The 25,396-nt window shown below is 41.0% G+C and overlaps 1 protein-coding gene across 2 annotated transcripts in view; it reads left to right on the forward strand.

Moving 5' to 3' along the window:
- rnf19b (ring finger protein 19B) overlaps positions 1–25,396 on the forward strand; it is a 61,468-nt gene that overhangs the window by 5,918 nt on the left and 30,154 nt on the right. Inside the window, exons 2-3 of one of the 2 annotated variants that reach the window (XM_057827625.1) lie at positions 971–1,092; positions 21,954–22,831. In XM_057827625.1, coding sequence (XP_057683608.1) covers positions 22,179–22,831 — 653 coding nt within the window. In that variant the 5' untranslated portion in view covers positions 971–1,092; positions 21,954–22,178. The remainder of the gene's footprint in view (positions 1–970; positions 1,093–21,953; positions 22,832–25,396) is intronic. The other variant, XM_057827624.1, reaches the window with a different exon arrangement.

The raw sequence follows: 25,396 nt of genomic DNA on the forward strand, positions 1-25,396 counted from the left end.
TCGGCAATGCAGTGGCGCCTCAAGAATTTTTTTGCAAGGGTGGCCGGATGGGGACGCTTGAAATCTTGAAACTAAAAACAGTGATTTTAAACAATAATTTAGTAAACTGGCTATTAGAAAACTATCAGACTTGAAGGGATAGACAAACCCTTTATCATAAGCATCCTAGTGGGAAGAATCTTGTTTATTACATTGAAAAAACACAATTACATTTTCTGCAGTGTAATAATGGAGAAAAACCTAAATAAAAGTATTTTAGTCGAGGTTGACATTTAAACGGTCCCGGTACTATTTCAACCAATCAGATGCAAGTATCCAATATTGCCTACCGTTCCTTGTGACATCATTAATACCCATTATCAAATGCACCCGTGCTCGAGTTTATATCGCTATGTGTGTTGGTATAAAAGGCTGTGCGGTGTCATTTTTGTGTTGAAACATTATTTTCTCCATTATAAGATGTCCAAGAAATTCACTATTTGCATCCTTAGAAGGTCATTGATACTAGGTGTTGTCTGTCCTTTTAAGGAAATGTCTACTGATATACAGTGGTACCTTGACATACGATTGCTTCGACACACAATCTTTTCGACATTCGATGTAAAATTTGACTCGCCATTTGTTTCTACATCCGACGACATGCTCAAAATACGACGACCTGACAGCGCGGTATTCACTGTGGATTTTCTTGTGAGAAAAATCAACACAGGTTTCAAGAAGGTTAGTGCAGGTGGTGAAACAAAGAAAAGGTGACGCTTACTATTGAAATGAAGATGGAAATGATAGAAAAATATGAGTGTGGGATGTACATCCGTGAACTGGCACAACAATATGGCCGTAGAATATCGACGATCTCCATTGTCCTCTGACAACCTGCCAGTCTTAAGGTTAAGTTAAGGTGACAATTATTATTGTGGTAACATCGCCAAAGAAATAACCAGCTTTGTCTGGATTTTATCATTTATTTCAGAACTTGTGCAACACAACATGCCTACTGTCCACCGCAGTTTGATGGTGTTCTCAACATTAAAAGAGAGTAAATCTCAACCGCATCTCTCCCTCTCTGTCACATCAGCGACACGGTGCATTCAGGTACAGCACGCAAAACACGTCCGCCACATTAGAACCCGATTCGTTACATTATTACAGGAATTATTTTATTATTCCGGTTTATATTAATAATTTATTTGTTTTGCTATGTGTAATTGCCATTTGTAATAGTACCAGCAGTATTTATTAAGGATTTAGTGTAGGTTTTCGGTCTGTGGAACGAATTAATGGAATTATAATGTATTGTTATGGAAAAATCCTGCCTGGCATAAGACCATTTCGACTTACAACAAACTTATGTTGAGGTACCACTGTACTTTGGTTTAGGGCTGCAGCTATCGAATATTTTAATAGTCGATTAATCGATGGACTAGTTAGTTCGAATAATCGAGTAATCGGATAAGGAACATGAAAAATTAAAATAACTGAGCTGAGCCTCGAACGGGTTTAAAAAAAAAATAAAATAAAAAATGAGGGTCTATGTACAACAAAAGAACAATTGGCAAACTTACATAGAAAAAGTCCACTAGCTTAAATGCTATAAAATGTTTTTTTTTGTTGTTTTTTTTTACAATCTTCTTAACAAAAGGTTCAGACACATATTCCCACAAAAAATGGCTCAATACACCTATAAACTAAATTATGAATGCATTAAAAAACATTAGCTGTAACAAAAACTTAGCTAACGTTGGTCTAAACAGGGAGCAGTTGGATTCAGCCATAGGAAAAGAGGCAGACCAGAGGGCAGTGTATCCACCCTAATCAATAAAACTAAACCATTTCAACGCCACTTTATTTAACCCTTTAAGGTCTGGGCCTATTTTGTCTTATTTTGCATGCCTTTGAAGTTGCCTTTATATTTCAAAGAAAGAATTGTTTACGATGGCCTGGTTTGGTCCCTTTTTTTGTGACACCTTGAACTTCATGTCCAAACTGTTGTTTCCTTCACAGACCAATTATAAATCATCATTTTGGGCCCAAAAAGACCAAAAATTCCAAAATCGTTTTGTCAAAATTTTTACTATTTATGTCCAATTGACAACCAAACATGTGTAACGAACCGTTTTGAAACTTTCTAATATTTAATTCAACATGTTAGGATGAACATTCAACCAAAAAAACTTAGAATAAATAGTCTTATATTTGACAATTCAACATAAACAACAGGTATAGCCATAGGCGTTTTTTGCCTTTATACATGCTCTAGTCAAAACAGGTTATATACAGCAGACCAAACAGTGAAGAACAGTGAAAAAATATACCATCTAACACAAAAAGTGTTTAGAGGCCATCTCTATATGAGTTTAGGTATTGCGGCCCATCACCTGATGAAAACTATGTACACACAATCAAGCTTCTTGAACACACATTTATATACACAAATTGAGAAGACTGATTGTGGGAAAAAAATATATATACAACATTGGGAAAAAAAGTATTTTCAAAAATATTTACAATAAATAAGTTAAATTTTTTTCAGGCATGCCACTCCGAAAAGCAGTTTCGTCCTGGAATTAGACACGGCTACATCACACAGCCCACACTTCCATGGGGTGTCGGTCCTCTTTCCACCCTTCCATTTTCATTTCACTTTACTTTCATTGTCACTATAAATGTACATGAAAAAAAAGTCAGTATTTATGAAAATAATAAAGTATAAAATAAAAATATATACAGAAATAAATAATAATGGAAATCTATATGTATGACAATAGAAAGAATACCATAGCTGAATATGTGCTACATCCCTAATCTTCATATAGAAGGAAGACCACAAATTATACTTTGATCCGATATGCACATTTTATTATTATATACACAAACACACACTTATATTGCATCAAAATTAACTTTGTCTTGCAATATCAAAAGAAACTTTCAAACGAAACTTTTTCAGCAGCATTAAAAAAAAAAAAAAGTGGGTTGGCTTACCTCTGCTCGTCGATGGCGTCACCCACGTGTTCAAATCCGTCACTATCTTCACTCGAGGACTCTTCCGAAGAAGACGATGATGACGAATTTGGACCATCCTCTTCCTCACGTTGATCAAAAAGCACAATTGCTTGCGCTAAATTTAGTTATCCGTTCATTCTCAAAGTCACACAGAGTCGCTCGCTCGCTCGATTCAAACGGCCGTCGGTCGCCACCTCGCTGCTTCAGAACACTCCTCCCTCTCGTTCGGTGGAACCTCGCACGGCAGTTATATTTATTTAAAAAAAAGAAAAACGCATGTTGTGCTTCCACTGTGACTTCGAAAGGGTTCGTTTGATTTGTGTTTTTTTCATGGAGCTTCCGTTTTGAAAAAGGACAAGAAATGATGGAAATATAGACATAAACAAATTATCCATGCAGCGTTTTAATGTTTTTTTGAGAGGACAATAAAACTATAAATCTTAAATGACAATATCTCACGTTTTAGTTGGTCGATTGACTTCAAATAACAACGAGAGTAAACCGCAACTTCCGCACTTTAAAACGAGACCAACCAACGGCATGTGGGTGACGTAATTAAAACGCGAGGGCGCTTCAAAGACGACGTGCGCTGAGGACGCGCCGGCGCGTCCTTCGACTCTCAAGGGTTAAACGAATACTCGAAGCAACAAAATTGAATTCGAATATTTTTTCCTAATCGAATACTCGAGTTAATCGATTAATCTTTGCAGCACTACTTTGGTTTATTATACTTAATGTTACTAATGATTTAATGTGCACAGACTAATAACAGTACGGTTATTAAAATTATTATAGAGGGGGCCTTGAATACAACTGGGGGTGCCTTAGACTCGTGACAACATTTTTTCTGTGGGGAATGGCAACATAACCAAAGACGTATCCTTTCAGTTGAGCGTCCTCATAGACAGCCTTTCATTCGAGTGGCGAGACAACATCTTGCGTGTCATTCCATCCAGCTGGAGCCCTTCCCTTTCCCTTCCCAAGCTTTTTCAAGCATGCAGCCACTCCCAAAATACTCTCCAGCCCTCTCTTTCCCTCACCGTGTGTGTTTTTCCAGGGAAGGAGACACAATACATAATTCACACATGAAATCAGCAACACAGCTGGACTGGGGGTTGCAAGACAAGCAGACATTTTCTAGTCCAAAGACACATGTTGTCGGTGTACGTTCAACAGGACTTAAAATATATATTTAAACATACCGTACATGAACATTATGGTTGTACATTTGAATAACAAGGTAAAGTTCAGTGAAAAATGTTACCCTAAAACTGATTAACAAATATAAAAGTGAATCAAACATTGTATATTTCACACTAAAATGTAAAACTAAACAATATACTGTCATGTAAGTGTTCGAAATGACTAAAAAAAAAAAAAAGATAAATGCTAACACTTATTTGTAGCAACTCTGCTAACTAGCGTTTTCAATTTAACTTTCGTGTTTTGTTTAATATCACTTCACTAACTAGTTGGGGTGTAAATCACCGATTTTATGACTACGATCTGATATGGATTCTTTTGACATCATTATGACTTTTGCCAATGTCACGATTAGGCATGTCCACGATCCAATCACGTGATCGGAAGTCGGGCCGTTTTTCAGAGGATCAGAATTGGGTGAAAAGGATCGGGTTTTTAATTTAAAAAAAAAATGTTGCGCTGGCTAGAGTCTCCAGTGTTAAGAGCCAGTTGACATTTTACAGTACGTTATTGCCACCTTCTGGTGATTATAATTCATTGCATCCATCGTGTGACGCAGTTTGAAACACTGGCTCATTCACTTGTACAGTACTTTGCCTGTTGGTCGTATTGACGCTGTTGACTGCCTTGGAAACTATATTTCTGTAAGTATTTTATATCTGTACCAACTTGTTACTATGCAGTATGTGTGTGTTTATGGGGAAAAGCTATATGAACGAAATTTGTTAATAAGTCCTGCTGTATGGAAGCTAACCTATACTTAAAGCTTGTAGCTCAAGTGAAGTGTTTTGTCTACATGGTATATGTATACTAGCGTATTGTGCAGTTCTGTTAAATACATGCGTGTTTCTTTCACAAACTTAAACAAATTGCTTAAAACAAGTTAAGACCAAGCCTTGTGTATTGTTGGAGGACATTGAATGTTAGCTGGCTATCGGGGAGTGCACAAATGCATGTATTTTTTTTTTTTTTTTAATGGCTAAAAAGTAACAAAATAATTCAGAAGCCAAAAGAAACAAAAATATATGTTTTATACTGTGCAACAGTCCTGGAAAAAGAGGAAGAGGAAGTACTGTAACATGTTTGGAATTTTTGTTCAAATAAAAAAATAAATGAATAAAAACAACGGTAAGGGGACTTTGTATCTGCAGATTTTCAAAAACAGGTGGCTCAGACTCGGGTGCAAAAATATGCGATCGGGACGTCCTGAGTTACAAAGTTTCTATTTAATAAAGGTCTTCAATAGATTTAATACGATGTTGTGTACACATTTAATGACAACACAGGTAGTTTGAATAATCGAGTAATCAGATTAGGAACATTTAATGCGTTGCAGAATACATTTTACATGATATAAAACAAAGGCTTGCCAAGATTGCACTTTCAAAAGAGTATTAAATGCGAATACAAAATAAAATTCCTGAGTGTTTCTTCAAATTACGCAGAATTGCACTTTAATTAATCAAAAAACCTGAGCTTAACTTCAAACTATATAAAAAATAAATAAATAAATGCAGATCTAAGTACAACAAGAGAGCAATTGTCTGACTTGCATAGCAAAAGTCTGCTAGCTTATATGCTATAAATGCTAACTTTTTTTTTTTTTTTTACAATGCTCTTAACAAATGGTTCAAACAGATATTCCCACAAAAAACAGCTAAAAATATAAACTTAATTACGAAGGCATAAAAAAAAAAATTAGCTCAAACAAAAATTTACATTATGTTGGTCTTAACAGGGAGCAGCTGGGTTCAGCCATATTAAATGAGAAATTCACTATTCACATATTCGCTATTGCCACTAGAGGGCAGTGTACCCACCAAATCATTAAAACTAAATGCAAATGCTTTCAAAACAAACCATTAGTACGCAACTCTAATTAATTAAACGAATACTCGAAGCACTAATCAATATTGACATTTTGTTGTCATTTGAATGAAAACCATACATTTTGTTCAATCTAAAAGATGACAATGTTTATCTTTGTTTTGATTGATTTGATAGAATCAGTGCTTAAACAGTCAATAAGCTACAGTGTATTGATCCAAATCGATGGTGTTGCACCCCTACTAGCTAGCTAGCAAACTCTAATTTTGAGATACTCTTTGAAGTTTAACACATTGTTTACTCTTGCTAGAGGTCTGTTCTCCCTCAGTGGTCGTTTGCTTCCTGATAAGTTCCTCCCCTCTCCCGAAACATCCAAGCATGACCTCATGCGGAGGCGCTTCGAGTTCCCGCTATCGCGCGTTTCGCGTTACACACAGTAGAGGATAATTACACACTCGTTCGTGTGTGTCCGCTCATTGTGCTGCCGTTTCCTCCCTGAAAAGCCTTGTACTTCTTTTACTGCTATCTCAGTGTTTTTATTCCTTTCCATTGTTTCCGTAAATATCCCAGAATGTTTCCGTCACCTAACTCTTAGTGAAGTTAGGGGGGAAAAAATCAGCGTCTGACACCAGTTCAACACATCAATACAAAAGTAAGAGGCCATTTTTATCTTCACAGGACAATTCATTGGCCTAGGTGTACTGAAAAGCGTTTAAGGAAGCAGAAAACCAAGTTGTTTGGGCGTTTCGTGCTAGAAAAAACAGTCATAAATGAGTGTGTGTGCTGCGTTAGCGCTATTGGCTAGCCCACACATGCATACAAGTGAATATTTGAGGACTGTCTGCTTACACATGCACTGCTTTCAGTGTGGGTGCTGATTTTCCTGTAGGCATTTTGTTTGTGAGAAAAATCCATCTACCGCTTGAACTTGAACTACTGATGATGATTAATATATTTTTAATGGTGACGTGAGAGAGAGAACTGTTGATCATTGATAGTTTGTCTCAAATATGTAAAATCAACAAAGATGAAGAGGTTTTCACGTACATCTAGAAAATATTTATGCATAGCAAAAGTCCGCTGTGTTGTTATTCGTAGCTTTGGCACACGACTCGTGATGTCATAGGTAAACAAGGAAGCGAATGACCTGTACACAGTTGAACAGTCAGGTAGTAAAGTTGGCGCATCAACCCACGCTGATCGTGTGTGTGTGTTCTGGTCTCCGAATGGAGATGTGGGTTCGAATCCCACTTCTGACACCATGTTATGCCGTGTAGTGCATTAAAGAACTTGTACTACCTGACTGTTCAACTGTGTACAGGTCATTCGCTTTCTTGTTTACCTATAAAATCACGGGTCACGTGCCAAAGCTACCAATAACAACACATCTGCTAGCTTAAATGCTATAAAATGCAAACTTTTTTTCCCACAAGGCTCTTAACTAATCGTTCAAACACATATTCCCACAAAAAACAGCAAAATATACCTACAAACACAATTACGAATGCATAAAAAAACTAACTCAAACAAAAACCTACCTTATGTTGGTCTTAACAGGGAGCAGCTGGATTCAGCCATGTTAAATGTCATTTTCACTGTTGCCACTAGTGGGCAATGTGTCCACCAAATCAATAAAACTAAATACAAATACTTTCAAAACAAACCATTACAACGCCACTCTAATTAAACGAATACTCGAAGCAGCAAAATTTGATTCAAAACTTTTTTCTAATCGAATTACTCGAGTTAGTTAATTAATCGTTGCAGCACTAGTAAGAAAGAATAATACTTTCAATGCAATGGAAGTAATGTTATGCCAACTTTCTGGCATTCGCTCCATTTTCCTTCGCGGTGAAGAAAACACCTGAATCATTCATTTAAACTACCCGGCTCCTTTATCGTGACCCACTTCAAGACCATCTTAGAAAACCTCTAAAAGCCAGGACGCTTCACTCCATTACGGTCCACTGAAAGGGATTACGTCCAGACCAAAAGAATGTCGAGAAGCATATATATAAAAATAAATAAAAAAACAAGCATTTACACTTTGATTCACATCTATAGTAGACCATTGGCTATGAGGCAGTGGATGACTGCACTTGCTGGAAGCAGAATATTATCAAACTGTTCCCGGTTTTGCTTTTGGGTAACACTTGCATATTCCATTAGATAAGCATGTTTGTGCTTGTTGAATTGAGCAGCCGTGGAGTGGGAGGACAAGTGTGTGGAACAAAGTGTATGAGTATGTGTGTGTGGTTAAATCTCAGGCTGTTCAGACCCATCTGCCACACACACACCGCTCCTCCCATATGATTTATAAGCGTGCATTAGATGACAAAAATCAGAGCGATTGTCACACTGATTGAATCACCGGGGCACATATTTCGCCACATCAACCATCACATCGCATCTAATCAAGTGATTATCAACCGTTGTGCCAGAAAATGAGTCCATTTCTTGTAATTGGTGGCAGAAAATGAGTCCGTTTCTTGTAATTGGTCAGCAAGTGATTACAAATTCATTTTTCTTTATAAAGTGTATCTCTATTTGCAGTTCAGCATTCGTAAATCCACAATTCAAATGTCACTTCAGGTAAAGCCTTGTGTTGCCTGCGTTTCCATCAGGTTTTTTTTGCAAAATGAAAGCGATATTTCAAAAGTTTTGCCGTAGTATGCGTATAAGACATGTTTTTTTCACTTATTTTCCCCAAAATATTATTTTAAAACTTTTATGTATATGAATATTTTAATAATTAGTTTTAAGCACTTCAAATGTCATAATTATGATAAGTTTTAAACATTTTACTATCTCGCCTAATTATTTTTTAAACAAGAATAAAGTACAAAAACACTTGTCTTTATTAAATGCTTCATTGAGTGAGTCCACTCAAATCCCCTCAAGCTCCTCACTTACACATAATGAGTTGCCACAGCAACTGTTTAACAAGTTAAACGATGATTGACGCATGGGGCGCTTTGAAGCTTCGCCTTCCAGTCATCTGTGGCAAGATCAAACCTTAACGTCTGTCAGTCATCGTTAACTTTAATAAGCAACTCCAGTGCACTGCCTGACCAACTAAGAGCAGCAGGAGGGAGAGTGAGACTACGGTAAGGTTCATACTGCAGGTCCTAACCCACAATTCAGTTTTTTTTGTCATATCTGTTTTTTTGGCATGTCCGTTCGGACTCCCTCTGTCCATGGAGCCCGTTGAAGTATTAAGCTTGTGCACAAAATTCGCAGTCTGACACGCGCTGAACAAACTGACCCGCATGCGCAGAAGCATCAAAACAAATAACTATGCACTGTTATGACCGTGGTCAAGCCGGCCTCCTGCGTAGTAAAAGCCGTGTTCAAGCTAGGCGTTAACGCTAATTAACAGCTACATCGCTGCCGTCTTGCGTGCTGCTCTCGCTCCTTGCTGACCTAATTGCTGCATGAATTCCATTTTAGGAGACTCGACAGTTCAGACCGCCGCCACATTCTGGAAAAAATGTGGCCCAGATCAGATTTAAACCACATACGAAAGTGACACAGATCAGATTTGAAATGGTCCACTTCTGTCCGACTTGTCTCGTTCAGACCATCAAGTTAATGCCTCACTCGAGTCGGAAAAACACGAAACAATTGGATTCAGGCATTAAAACCTGCAGTATGAACTTAGCCTACGTGATCGGCTCGGGACGGCTCATCTGCATTTATTGATTTATTTTTTATTTGGAAAAAAATCTGCGATGGACTGAGGGTGCGAAGTTTGAAACACGAAGTAGCGAGGGATCACTATCCAATAAGGCTAATATAAAAACACAGGTTACAGTGTTCACAGATTCTGAATAAAATGAATAAGGGACTAGCAGCAAGTGGTGATGTAGTGGTTATATAGCAGACCGCAGTTGTATATGACAATTTACAGTACAGTGGTACCTCTACATATGAATTTAATTCGTTCCAGGACCTAGTTTGTAAGTCGAAATGGTCACATGTCGAGCGGGATTTTCCCATACGAATACATTATAATTCCATTAATTCGTTCCACAGGCCAAAAACCTACGCTAAATCCTTAATAAATACTACGGGTACAAATACTAATAGCTAGGGGGAAAAGTGGCTAAAATTTCTTGCCGGAACTCCCTGACATAAAGGTCGCCACAAGGCCATATTATTTTTTTATGTACAGTGGGGAGAACAAGTATTTGATACACAGTCAATGGGAAAACCCATTGGCAGTGTATCAAATACTTGTTCTCCCCACTGTATATATATTTTTGAGGGGGCGGAAGGGGGTGTCAAACCCCCTAAAACAGCTAAAATGCAAAGAAAACTGCTTTTAGCATAGTTATACCAATAAGACAACTCATACAAAAACTGGTTTTACACATGCATTAGGGTTACAAGGCATACATCAGAAACTGATTTTCATTCATAATTGTATTGTTTTTTTCAATTTAATAGTACGGCAATAAAAGTCGTATTATTACGTAGGGCTAATGTAGCTGGATAAGCAGCTACGCACTTCACGTAGTGCGTTGCCGCCTTTGTTAAAATCAATGATGTTGAAAGCACCTTGATTTTTAGAATCAGTTTTACAAATACCGTAAGAAAATCATTTATATTTTGCCTCATCTACGAACATCAAATTATAATCAATAGAAAGATATACACTAATGCTTCGTCGTAGCTCCTAGGTGAGGTACATAGAGTACGTAAAGTTCGTAGTGGCTTACAGTTTCATTACAGCTGGCTAATCCTACTGAAGTCGTCAACGTAACATTGGTTTATGATTGTGGTCGTGGCGTTCGACACTTTGCTCGTTATTCTTTGTCTGTGTTGTTACAAACTCCAGTAAATAATTCATGCGAGCCACGCCATTGATGACCCTCATGTGAAGGTGGTTTGTTTGTATTGAATTATTGAAACAGAGGATACAATGGTTTATGTAACATAGGTTCACGATCGTGTAAAGCAGGGGTGTCATACTCAGTTCTTTCGCCTGCCACATTCATGGCAATTCGATCTCATGTTGGCCAGACCAGTGTCTCAGACTCACTGGCTGCCATTGACTGCGCTAGACGTCCATTGGATTCCGTCAATGACACTGCAAGATGAGCATCCACAGCCAGTCCTCCTTGTTTAAGTGAATTGGACATCTATGGTTGACAATTAATTAATTATGCGTGACTGCCTTGTAATTTTAGGCTACTTATGGGTCAGTTCCTGTAAATTTTGGATGATTTCCTATTTATTTTTGGGATGCTTCCTGTTCATTTTCGGGCTGCAGCTATCGATTATTTTAGTGGATTAATCAATGAACTAGTTAGTTCGAATAATCGAGTAATCGGATAAGGAACATAAAAAATTAAAATAGCTGAGCTGAGCCTCAAACGTTATTAAAAATAAATAAAAGAGGATCTATGTACAACAAAAGAACAGTTGGCTAACTTACATAGCAAAAGTCTGCTAGCTTAAATGCTATAAAATGCTAACTTTTTATTTATTTATTTATTTTTACAATGCTCTTAACAAATGGTTCAAAAACATATTCCTACAAAAAAACAGCCAAATATACCTATAAACTTAATTAAGCATGCATGAATGCCTTAAGAAAATTAGCTCAGATAAAAATTAGCTTATGTTGGTCTTAACAGGGAGCAGCTGGATTCAGCCATGTGAAATGAGTTACGTCATATTCACTGTCGCCACTAGAGGGTAGTGTATTCACCCAAATTGTCATGTTCCCTGCCTCTCTGGTTCACTCACCTGCCTTTTCCCGCCTCTCGGCTTGGCACAGCTGCTACTGATCATCGTTAGGGGAGTATTTAAGTGGCAGGCTCACATCACTTCACTGTCTGATCGTTCCAGCACAAAGCTTCACGTCCTGAGACCTCCTTCATGTGATATCCTGCCTGCTCATCTTGACTGACTTCCAACCACGCCTGCTTTCAAGTAATCTGGTCTGCCTCTTGTTGCTGTCCCTACATTCTGCCTCTGATTGCAATAAACGGCCTCCTGGCCAAACTGTCAAGCCTGTTGCTGAATCTGCATTCTGGTTCCAACCCTCACCTGACTAATCCCGACAGAACGATCAGATCACAATATGGAACCCGCAGATTCAAATCCGCTTCACGTGGCCCTCCGAGTCCAGGGACAGCGAATCCTGCAGCAGGAGGAACAGATTTCCTCCCTCCATGAATTCCTGAAAAAGACAACTGATCGACAAGCGTCAATGATACAGAACTTGAACTCTCAGCTCGCAAACATCGCTATTCAACTTCAACCAACAGCCCAATCTGCCAGGCCGGCCTCTGTTCCTGTGGACCAACCCAACTCTCTCTCCGAGGGTCAAGCGGGGGCGCCTGTCACACAAGTGAACTTACAACTGTCCCGCCCGGAACGCTTTTCGGGTGACACGGGAGACGTTCGCACCTTCCTAACACAATGTGAGCTCCACTTTGAATTGCAAGCCTCTGCTTTTGTGTCTGAGCGTTCCAAGGTGGCTTATGCAATTTCTCACCTCTCGGGAAAAGCCGCAGCTTGGGCCACTGCTGAATGGAGCCGCAACTCGCCTGTCTGTTCATCATATCTGACTTTCACCACCTCCTTGAAACAAGTTTTTCAAAGTAAACCACCGGGGAGAGAAGCGTCGTTAGCCCTAATGAACCTGCGACAGGGGAAACGCCGGGTGGCCGACTTCGCCATTGATTTCCGAACGCTAGCAGCAGACAGTGACTGGAACCCATCCGCACTGTCTGATGTATTTTTTCAAGCCTTGTCTGACCCCATCAAGCTTGCCATGGTAGCCATCGACATCCCGGACGACTTGGACTCCCTTATTGCACTGGCCATGCAGATCGACCGACGCCTTGCCGAGCGAGACCAGGAAGGAAAACGTCTGCCACGCCAACATCCTCATCGCGATCAAGGCAACCCCCACACCTTCCTGCCGTCACCTCAACGGCGCTTGCCTCACTCCCTTCGTCCGCAAAAACAAACACCTGAGGAGCCGATGCAGCTGGGCCGTACTCGCCTCACCCCAGGGGAACGTCAACGCAGAGCAAGAGAAGGACTATGTTTTTACTGTGGACAACGTGGTCATGTAGTCAATAACTGTCAAGTCAAGGCCGCATCATACCCAGCTAACCCCTCTGTCCAGGTGAGCCAGACTATCATTAATAATTCGGGAAACATCACTCCTTCAGTTACCTTGTCCTCACCCCATAGTCATGTTACAGTTTCAGCTTTTATTGACTCTGGTTCAGAAGCTAACATGATCAACTTCAATCTTGCCAGGCGTCTGTCACCCTGCCTGATTCGTCTGAGTAGCCCCCTGTCGGTCAAGGCTGTCGATGGCACTCCCCTTGGATCAGTCACCCATCAAACTCAATCGGTTTGTGTGACGTTTACAGACAACCATTCTGAGAATCTTTGCCTTCACGTTTTTGAGCACATGCCCCATGACCTAATCCTTGGTTTACCATGGTTAAAGCAACACAACCCACAGTTAGACTGGAACTCTGGCAATATAATAAAGTGGGGAAAAGACTGTACAGACATGTGTTTTCCTCGACTTCCTCAAACTCTGGTCCCTCCTTCTGATCTCGCCAATGTTCCAAGTTGTTATCATGACCTGTCGGAGGTCTTCAGTAAAAGCAAAGCCACTTCACTTCCCCCATTTAGAGACATAAACTGTGCGATCGAGCTTTTGCCCGGTACCACCCCACCACGAGGAAAGCTCTATTCGTTGTCTGCACCTGAACGTAAGGCCATGGACTCATACATAAAGGAATGCCTGGCCGCAGGCCTGATACGTCCTTCGTCTTCCCCGGCCGGGGCCGGTTTCTTTTTTGTAGAGAAGAAAGACAAGACATTAAGGCCATGCATTGACTATAGAGGCCTAAATCTAATCACGGTCAAGAATCGTTATCCTCTTCCACTAATATCGTCTGCCTTTGAGTTATTGGAGGGTGCCAAAGTCTTCTCTAAACTGGACTTGCGTAATGCGTACCATTTGGTGCGTATACGGCAAGGAGACGAGTGGAAGACGGCCTTCAACACCCCTTCAGGACATTATGAATATCTTGTCATGCCATTTGGACTCACCAACGCACCTGCCATATTCCAAAATCTTGTAAACAATGTTCTTGGTGACCTGCTTAATAAGAATGTATTCGTGTATCTTGACGATATTTTGATTTTCTCCCACGACCAGGAATCGCACCAGCAGCATGTACGGGCAGTACTTCAGAGACTCCTGCGGAACCAGTTGTATGTCAAGGCTGAAAAATGTGATTTCCATAAATCCTCCGTTCCATTTCTCGGTTACATTCTCGCCGAGGGTAAGGTCAAGATGGATCCTGACAAGATTTCAGCCGTCCTGAACTGGCCTGTACCAAAGAACCTAAAAGAGCTACAGCGATTCCTGGGTTTTGCTAATTTTTACAGGAAATTCATTAAGAATTATAGCACTATTGCCTCACCCCTGCATTGTCTTACTTCCACTCATAGACGCTTCCTGTGGTCAGAGCCATGCCAGAAGGCCTTTGATCTGCTCAAGAACCGCTTCACCTCTGCCCCCATTCTCTCCTTGCCGGACCCTGCTCACCAATTCATTCTGGAAGTGGATGCCTCAGACGTGGGAGTAGGAGCAGTGCTCTCCCAGAGAAATCCCACGGACGGTAAACTTCACCCCTGCTATTTCATGTCCAAAAAATTGTCAGACACTGAGAAAAATTATGATGTTGGTGACAGGGAACTATTAGCAATCAAACTAGCCATAGAAGAATGGCGGCACTGGCTTGAAGGCACTTCACAGCCCTTTTTGATCTGGACCGACCACAAGAACCTGTCATACCTCAAAACTGCTAAACGCTTGAATTCACGTCAGGCCCGTTGGTCTCTGTTCTTTAATCGGTTCCAATTCCATATCTCATATCGACCAGGCTCCAAGAACACGAAACCAGACGCATTGTCGAGGATATTTGAATCAAGGAAAAACCCCTCTGAACCAATGCCAATTGTGCCTGAATCCTGTTTTTTATCTGTGCTGTCGTGGGATATCGAGGCAAAGGTAAAATCCGCTCTCGAGTCCACAGAGACCCCTTCAGACTGCCCCAAAGAAAAGCTATATGTGGTGCCTGAGCTTCGCGGTCAGGTTATCCACTGGGCCCACACTCTCAAGACCTCTTGTCATCCAGGTATCACCAAAACAATTTTTGTCATATCTCAGAGGTTCTGGTGGAAAGCCATGCGCAATGACGTTACCGAATATGTCAACGCCTGCTCAGTATGTGCCTCCTGTAAGCCATCTTCGTGCAGACCAGCTGGTGGGCTCCATCCCTTACCAATACCATCCAAACCCTGGTCACACATATGTATGGACTTCGTAACTGGTTTACCCCCATCCTCTGGAAACACCGTTGTTCTCACAGTAGTAGACAGATTTTCCAAGATGGCACATTTCATCCCATTGCCTAAATTACCTTCTGCCAAGGCGTTGGCGCAAGTACTCATGTACAACATATTCCGTGTGCATGGCTTCCCCACTGATGTAGTTTCTGATAGGGGTCCACAGTTTGTTTCAGCTTTCTGGAAAGCCTTCTGCAGGATGATAGGGGCTACGGTTAGTCTTTCATCTGGATTCCATCCCCAGTCCAACGGTCAAGCGGAGCGGCTGAACCAAATCTTGGAGACTGGTCTTCGTTGCCTGGCGTCCCAGGACCCCTCCACGTGGAGCGAGAAGTTGATGTGGCTTGAGGTGGCACATAACACTCTTCCATCATCAGCGACAGGCTTCTCACCCTTCCATGTTGTGCATGGCTTTCAGCCCTCGCTCTTCCCTGCTCTTGATACCAACTCTCCAGTTCCATCAGCTCTCGCCTTAATCCGTAGATGCCGCCGGACCTGGGAACGAGCTCGACGCATTCTGCTCCGTCGTTCGGCCATCTACAAGACTGCTGCGGATCGCAAGAGGTCTGCTGCACCGACGTACGCTACAGGTGACCGGGTCTGGCTGTCCACACGACATCTGCCTTTGAAGGTCCAGTCAAGGAAGCTTGCTCCCAGGTTTGTGGGTCCCTTTCCGGTTTCTAAAGTTATTAATCCAGTCTCCGTGCGCCTGCAGTTGCCAAAGTCCATGAGAGTCCATCCCACATTTCATGTCAGTCAGCTGAAACCAGCCCGTGCAAGTCGTCTTGTCCCTCCGGCCAGACCCCCGCCCCCCGCCCGGTTTGTGGATGGCGGCCTGGTCTATTCTGTCCGGCGGCTCCTGGCGGTGCGGCGTCGCGGCCGGGGTTTCCAGTATCTGGTCGATTGGGAGGGGTACGGCCCGGAGGAGCGCTCCTGGATTCCCTCCCGGTTCATCGTGGACCCTGCCCTCATCCGTGCCTTCCACGCTGCCCATCCTGGGGCGCCTGGGCCGTCGGGTGCCGGCCGTTGAGGGGGGGCCCTGTCATGTTCCCTGCCTCTCTGGTTCACTCACCTGCCTTTTCCCGCCTCTCGGCTTGGCACAGCTGCTACTGATCATCGTTAGGGGAGTATTTAAGTGGCAGGCTCACATCACTTCACTGTCTGATCGTTCCAGCACAAAGCTTCACGTCCTGAGACCTCCTTCATGTGATATCCTGCCTGCTCATCTTGACTGACTTCCAACCACGCCTGCTTTCAAGTAATCTGGTCTGCCTCTTGTTGCTGTCCCTACATTCTGCCTCTGATTGCAATAAACGGCCTCCTGGCCAAACTGTCAAGCCTGTTGCTGAATCTGCATTCTGGTTCCAACCCTCACCTGACTAATCCCGACACAAATTAATTAAACGAAATGCAGACACTGAAAACAAAGTATCACAAGTTACAACGCCACTTTAATAAACGAATACTCGAAGCAGGAAAATGTAATTCAAATCTTTTTTCGACTCGAATTACTCGAGTTAATCAATTATTCGTTGCAGCATTAGTTCATTGGTCCCATCATGTGGATTTTTGCATTTGTAGGTTGCTTTCTGTTGACTTTGTTTCACTTCCTGTTGGTTTGGAGGCATTTTTGGGTCACTTCCTTGTTAACTCATTGGCTGCCATTGACGGCGCCATTTTGACTGTGAGGGTGGGCGAATGAACGAATGTGACTGCAGACACAAAACTGAACAAAGAGCAAAGGCAAGCACATGATCACACAAATTTCTGATTTTTATGGTAAAATAAAAGCACGTTACTTAGTATGTATTGAAATGAGAGCTTGCTAGTTGTTCGTATTTATAGTTGTGCTATTGTCATTTATTTATTGAAGCGGAATGGATGCAAAATGGTGCCGAGGAGCAAGATTTTTGCCTTGATTGTTGCCATGATACATGCAAATTGACTTTGACTTGACACTTGTTGCCTCATCCGTCATGTGTGTGTGGCCATACACACCGGTTGAATTTCACCGACAGCAGATTAAAGTGTTTAAAGAGCAGCATTTTGATGCCCGTTATCTGTCAAAAGGACACCCGCTGCGTTGTTTTGATCAAGCTGCCAAACGGAATCCGAAATCATCCTGCACGCACGCACAAGTACAAACGTTAGTTGGAATCAAAGCACAAATAGCGGCAGGTTTTTTTTTTTTATCACAGATGGCAGACAGCCTGTATGTGTATGTGTGTATTTATTAGGCTTTATGTTGGACTGTCGGGCTTTTGTTTCACAGCGAACTCCCAGTTTGACCTTCAGGAGGCAAACGGGTAACCACAGTAACCACTAACAGCTGTTTTTATTTTAGGTGTGGTTGTGTGCGTGTATACAAAGGTTGAGTTTTGTTTGTTTGAGGTAATTAACATATTTACCAAATATATGCTACAAAATAATTTATGTAATGTAAAATACAGTTCTTTGGCAAAGTAATGCAATTGAGGACGATGGAGAATTTTGCAAGATGTAAAATATTTCACTAAAATTGTTTTAATATAATATAAATATTGCTTCTATAAATCATTTCAATACTGTTGTAACTGAAAAGTAAATTTCCCCATTTTAAGATGACTAACACACGATAAACAAATATCAAATACATAAATCTTGCTAGCTCTTTTAAATTAATAAATGGTGTTGTTTAATATTAAAGCTACAGTATATGTGATATTGTTTATTATAGTAATTTTTTTCCCCAAGTAATTCACCAATAAGCTAAAAAAAAAAAAAAAAAAGAATCTGTAATATTTTTAATTTTAATATTTGATTTTGTTGACTAGGTGACCATTAGTTTACTACTGATTTAATTAAGGGTACAATAACGAATCGATTAAATTGATTAAAATTGATTAATAAATTAGTTGCCAATGAATTTGATAATCGATTTTAGCCGGCAGCTATCAGCAGTCCTGTTTGGGTCCTTGTTTGTGTGTAATGTAAGGCTGCGTGCGCACCTGTGATTGGAGCAAGAGAGAGAGAGCGAGTTCACTGCTATACTCAGGTTCAGTTTCTGAATCAATAATATTTACGCAAGAAGTAGATTGTCTTGTGTGTGTTGTTAGATCCAGTGTGCCTCCATCAGAGGTGAGTAAATGAAGCCAAATAGTGTTGTTTGTATTCTTTGTTGATGAGACGTTACTACTTAGCACGAAGCGCTAAGCAAGTTAGCGACTTTGTTAATCAGTGTTAATTGGAATTTGACCTAATAGCTAGACGACCAACGACCCGGGCCAGTGGAAATCCGATAACCTGGCCAAAAGGCCAAACTCCCAGGATTTACCTTAGTTTTAACCCCTTGTACTGACTACATTTTAAAAGCTGGGAAACGGCTTCAAAACACAAGTTGACAATTTCTTCCAAGTCGACAGCAATCAGACTGAAGGCAAAACAGCAAATAAACCCAATGCAACAAGCACACAAAAATGTTCCCGAGAAAAAATATCGTCAGTTAAAGAATTCAGTATTTTTTGAAGGCTCTAGTGAGGCGGGCTGTGTTCCGTAAGAAGGGTGTGTTGTTTACTATTTTTGTCTGTTGTGGATTGGACAGGAGAATTCGGGTGTTATTATTGGCAGAGCAACAAGAGTTGAGGATTGTGCCATCCTCAGCGCCACGTGAGTGCTGAGTGTTCACTTTTCAGTCACGTGTTCCTCCGTTATCAGATGTTCCTTGTGGAGGGAGACCACCTTTCATTATTTTGGACTGTCCATTGTTGGCCCCTAGAAGAGCTGATGACGGGATTTGGTAGTCCAGAGGTGGGCTTGTAGATGTCTTGGCTATCTGCTATCCTGCCTGTCTTGCTCCGTCAGTGTCAATCTTGCTCAGCCGGCTGCATGTCGCGCGTGTTGGGCTTCTGTAGTCAGCAGGCATCCTGTATCTGGTATGCCCTCATCTGCCCGTTGTCTTGGCACTGCAAATTACAATCACTCTAAGTCCAACTACTCATAATATCAAATATATTGTACTTGATTTCTTAAACTATGATTTAAATACTATTTATTTTATATTGGGTTTCTTAGAGTAATACAAACAGTCAAACAATAAATTCAAACTGTAAATTGTCATACAAGAGAGTGTGCTTTGAAATTGGATTTTGATTGTATTTATGAACAACTTTTTGATAAAGAAAACTGATTTATTACGGTCTACCTCCTCCTCATTCGATTTTATTGTTTAGTTTGTTTAAAGAAAGTTAATGAGTCATCGACACAATTTAAATCAGCGCTTTGCCCACAAGAAAAAAAAGTCAATCAGCAGCACTTTTTTTCATTTGAATAAAACAAGACTTTTGTAAGATTTGTGTACTGAGTGAGAAATTGTTTTTATGTTTTATACTCAGAACCTTTCACAAGTGTTATGATCTTAAAACCGTCCAGTTGTAGACTGTAGTTGAGTCAGGAAGCTGTAATAAAATAATTTTTGAAGGAAATAGTCATTTAGTCTTCAGTGTTACTTACAACATGCCTAAATGAACTTCGAGTTAAATTGTGAAGGCAAATGAAAAAAAAGTGACCAAAAAGTTTATTTGGTTTATCGATTTATCATTTAATTAATCGTCCAATTAATCGATTAAAAATAATACCGTATTGGCCCGAATATAAGACGGTGTTTTTTGCATTGAAATAAGACTAAAAAAGGGGGGTCGTTTTATATTCGCGGTCTAGACATTATACCCAGTCACGACGCTAGATGGCGCCAGATATCATTGAAGCGATGTTCTGTCATGACAGAACTCAGCTACTCTCCCCATTCATGACGCTAGATGGCGCCAGATATCATTGAAGCGATGTTCTGTCATGATAGATCTCAGCTCCTCTCAAGTTTAACCAGTTTGCATAATTTTATTGCAATGTTTTTCCTTATTCAGATTTGTTTCAAGACTACAGTTAGTTAGACTTCACTTTGATGGTTAATGCAGTTACTGCAATTTTGTTGTTTTATCACAATAGTGAAACAATGGTTTATTTACATTTCAAAAACCAGAAGCCATTCATTTACGAATGTGATTGTACTTTAGTTTACATATTTAAATGTTCTGATATTAAGATTTGAATGAGGCAAAATAACATGCTTTTTCTCTCAAATATATTGTTTTAATCATTTGTTTCGGATATACTGTAAATATTTTCTGTATAAAAATTAATTTGGTGTTCAAACTTGAGTCTTGAAAAAGAGGGGGGTCGTCTTATAATCAGGGCCGTCTTATATTTGGGCCAATACGGTAGTTAGTTGCGCCGTCTTATATTCGGGCCCATACGGTAGTTAGTTGCAGTCCTAGATTTAATAAATGTAAAGGTATATTTCCAATAAATTGTATATTATACGTCATTATTGTATGCCTCACATATATTTTACTGCGTAGTATATCAATTTACTAGTTATTTGCGGGGAATAACCAAAAGTCACTTCTTATTTAATGTTAAATTAATGCAGTCACTAATATTGAATGATGAAAAAAACATGTTTGAATCTTCTTTTTTATAAGAATAATGTCTGAATTAATAGTGACAGCTGCCTTTGATGAGCTGGACAGCCTGTCAATCAAATCAGTTGGACTCAGAAACACACACAGGTCATGTCAAACTGACTCTTCAACGCCTGACATTTTATAGGGTCAGCAGGCTCTTCGCACAGTGTGTGTGTTTTCCTGCGCATACATGTGCTCTATTTAACACCTCGACAACATGTTGTTTTACGTTGCGTGTGTGTAGGGATTACTCGCATGTTTCGTGTGCTAATGTGTGTCTTTGTGTGTACGCTTAAGTGCCAGAGTCACAGAGAACGCCGCTGTTTGCCTCGCTCGTGGTGAGCGTCGCCGTGGCAACGGCGCCAGCAGCGCCGCGTGAAGTGGAAGGAAGGAAGACGCTCGCTTCCCTCCATGAATACTTGATTGGATGATGTCACGCGTCTAATTGGGGCTTTAATTGTGTGAATGCTCACAAGTGCACGTATCTTGTTTCGCAGGTTTTTTTGCAGGGCCTTCTACATTTTTCGTCCGATTTAAACCATTGTTTTTAATTTATAACGTATTATTATTATTATTATTATTATTAATTCATTGCCTGATGTCCAATTTGTTGAAACTGGGAGGACTGGCTGTGAATGCTCATCTTTCAAATGCAGCTGTTCATTCATCCCTCCCCCAGTGCAAATGAATTGGACGTCTATTGGCAGCCAATGAGGTCGACTGCATTTAAACAGAAATGGAAACTAACAACTGTGCTTCAATATTGATTGCATTCAAGTTATGAAATTTAAAGTTAAATATAACTGAACAGTATTTAGTGATTCCTTCGCTCGCCACTAGATGAAGCCCCATACCGCGGCTGACTCCTTGTATGACTCGTACATGCTAGTAACTGGAATGTACTGCGTACGTGCATATGGGGCGTGTCTTGAGGGGGAAACAGGGTCACTGTGTGAAGTGGGAAGAGACTGAGAAAGTGCGTAGGTGTTTTGTTTAACTTCCTTTTCTTGTCTTCCCACACAGTGCATGAGACGTGTGACCAGCAAACAGCAAGACGAAGGATCTCCCCTAAGCAAGAAGTACGTGGACTATTTTGCCTATTCTGGGGTTTTTTCCCCACACTGAAAGATCATCAACACTGGAGATGTGAGATTTTCTTCAGTTGTCTTTTGGTTTCTCGCTAAAAGTCGCCAAGAGGAAGTTTTGTTATTCTTCTTGGTCTCCAACTGTGACTCTTTTGGGCTAAAAATGGGCTCGGAGAAAGACTCGGAGTCACCGCACTCTTCGCTGAGCGGCGTCCCCAACCCAAAGTGCCGAGTGGCTGGAAAACGTCGGCGCCGCATCTCCTTCCAGAGCCTCTTCCACGGCAAACGGGGCTCTCGGGCGGCCAAAGGCGCTAAAGGAGGGGCTGCCACCCCACTATCCCACCTTCACTACGCACAGCAGCAGCTTCTACCGTCGACTGCCTTGAGCCCGGCCGCCTTGGCGCCGCTTGCACCCGTGGCTACCAACGCCCCGGGCCCCGAGGACGTGGCCCCCGGCAGCCCCTCCGGGCATCTTTCCTCCAGCCAAGCCTCCTTGGGCGGCGAGGCCCCTTCAGGGGACGGCGATTTCCTGGAGTGCCCCCTGTGCCTGGTGCGCCAGCCGGCCGAGCAGCTGCCAGAGCTGCTGGGCTGCAGCCACCGCTCCTGCCTGTGCTGCCTGCGCCAGTACCTGCGCATCGAGATCACAGAGAGCCGTGTCCAGCTCAGCTGTCCCGAGTGCGCCGAACGGCTGGCGCCCCGGCAGGTGGCCGACATCCTGGATGACGCGGCCTTGCTGGAAAAATACGAGGAGTTTCTGCTTCGCCGCTGCCTAGCCTCTGACCCCGACTGCAGGTGGTGCCCGGCGCCCGACTGCGGGTAAGGAATACACCACAGAGTACATATAACCAGAGTTGGGCAGGGTAGCCAAAGGTTTTACTCAAGTAAGAGTAGTGTTACTTCAAAATAATATTATTCATTCATTCATTTTCCATGCCGCTTTTCCTCACGAGGGTCGCGGAGGTGCTGGAGCCTATCCCAGCTAACTCGGGGCAGTAGGCAGGGGACACCCTGAACTGGTTGCCAGCCAATATTAGTCACTTAAAATTAATTGTAGACATCCAAAAAATGTACTCAAGTACAAGTAAAAACGTATTTGGTGAAAATAATTCTCAAGTAATGAGTAACATTGTAACTGCTTACAATGTTTGATTCTTTTTTTTTTTTTTTAAACTGGTATTTTTTTCTCAGCACAAAGTTATCTATATGAACTGTTATTATTAAATTGTACTATAACCTATTACATAACCACATTAAGCCCCCCCCCCCCAAAAAAATCATTGAATTCTGGCAAGAGGAAAAAAATCTAGATAAATAAAGCATCATTCATCCAAAAAGCATGCGTGCTCTCTAGTGGAGAAAACGTAGTTCCGTGGACAATCCGTGCCAAATAAAAACAGAGAGGTTAAAGTCAGCGCTCAATGTCAAATACTAAATTTTTCACGGTGCTTTATAGACGCCACGTGATGGAAGAGGCAGGCGCAATTGTAGAATGGCAAGCTTGAGTCTGATTGGTATAATGGAGTCATGTGATTATTGTTGCAACGTTTCATTGGTGAAAGTGGGAGAGCTACTGTTGGCATCTTTGGCAAAAAAAAAAAAAGTTAAAATCTAATATGTACCATTACTACATTAATCAATTAACTTGTGTAATTCGATTAGAAAAAGATTCAAATTAAATTATGCTGCTTCGAGTGTTTAATTAAAGTGGCGTTGCACTAGTTTGTTTTGAAAGTGTTTGCATTTAGTTTTATTGATTTGGCAGGATACACTGCCTTTTTGGGGCAGCATTGAATATGACGTAACTCATTTCACATGACTGAACCCAGCTGCTCCCTGTTAAGACCAACATATTTTTCAAGTTTTTTGTTTGAGTTGTTTTTTTAATGCATTCGTAATTTAGTTTATTGGTATATATAGCCATTTTTTGTTGAAATATGTGTTTGAACCACTTGTTAAGAGCATGGTAAAAAAAAAAAAAAAGTTAGCATTTTATAGCATTTAAGCTAGTGGACTTTACTATGGAAGTTAGCCAATTGTTCATTTGTTGTACTAAGATCCTCATTTATTTATTTACTTATTTATTTATTTATTTATTTTTCCATTTGAGGCTCAGCTGAGGTATTTTAATTTTCTCCGTTCCTTATCCGATCACTCGATTATTCAAATTGACTAGTTCAACGATTAATCGACTATTAAAATAATCTATAGCTGCAGCCCTAATATATACAGTAGAATAAAGAGGAAAAAAATTTAACCCAAAGTAGTGTTTCTTGTTAGTGACGGGATCTGTCGTTCACTTGAGTAAACGGATCCATTCCGGATCGTTCAGTAAAAAGATTCGTTCAAACGAATCGTTCGCCCCCCTCATCTCCCTCCCCGCCCAAATGAATCGTTCGGTTAGTGAACGGGAAGTGACGTTGCCGAACGAATCACCAAAGACCACTTCGCAGTATAACTGAACGGGAAGTGACATTCTTGGTCCCTCCCTCTCTCTTGCACACAGGCTCCTCATTGACCGCTCGTCGTAGTTTCAGTAATGAGTGACAGGCAATATCATTCTGCTTTCACAGACAGCCTCGTCTCCCTCCCGCTGCTGCAAAAGCGAGGGAGAACTTCCGCGTCGTCTGTCCTAGTTTAATGGGATCAAAGTCATGGCTCATGCTTGCATTTCGATTGAGGACACGGTTAAACATTTTCCTTTTGTGGGGGGAGCGGGGGGTTGGGGTCGGGGGCGCACGGACTTTCTTTAGCATGTTCTTAATCACATTTACAATGCTGCTGCTACCAGCCAACGCAGCATGCTTGCTGTCACAAAAATAGAAATAAATCGAAAGTTTAATTTCTAAATATGGAACGACCAACACATCATATTTACCTCTCCCTCTGTTGTATTTTTGTTTTTATGCTCATCACTATTATTTTTAGTTACTATTGTTAAAACTATAAGTGTAAATAGCTAGTTGTCGAATGTGCTGCTCTGAAATAAAGACAATACTACATTTTGATATTTGACAGTTTAATTGCAAACCAGTATTAAGATGATCATATTGAATTTTTGCACTGGTATTAAAAAAATAAATAAAACACTCGGAAAAAATTGACATGTATATACAGTTTCATTGCAAATCAGTATTATGGTGATCGTATTGAATTTTTGCACTGGTATTAATAAATAAAATAATCCGGTCAGCTCCCCTGTCGTCCCCGCATCTCAGATCGTCAAATGCTGACGAGAAATAATTGTTTGCTCTTTACGATATCGCCTTTCTACTCTCATTAGTCTGTTAAGAAAAATGTAGACATATTGCGACATCTCCCGTGTCCATGTGCGTTGTTTTGGGGCGCTTGAGTAGCACATGATGGACGGATTGACATAATTTG

The sequence above is a fragment of the Corythoichthys intestinalis genome, chromosome 22, assembly GCF_030265065.1.
Source record: "Corythoichthys intestinalis isolate RoL2023-P3 chromosome 22, ASM3026506v1, whole genome shotgun sequence".
Classification (NCBI taxonomy): Eukaryota; Metazoa; Chordata; class Actinopteri; order Syngnathiformes; family Syngnathidae; genus Corythoichthys; species Corythoichthys intestinalis.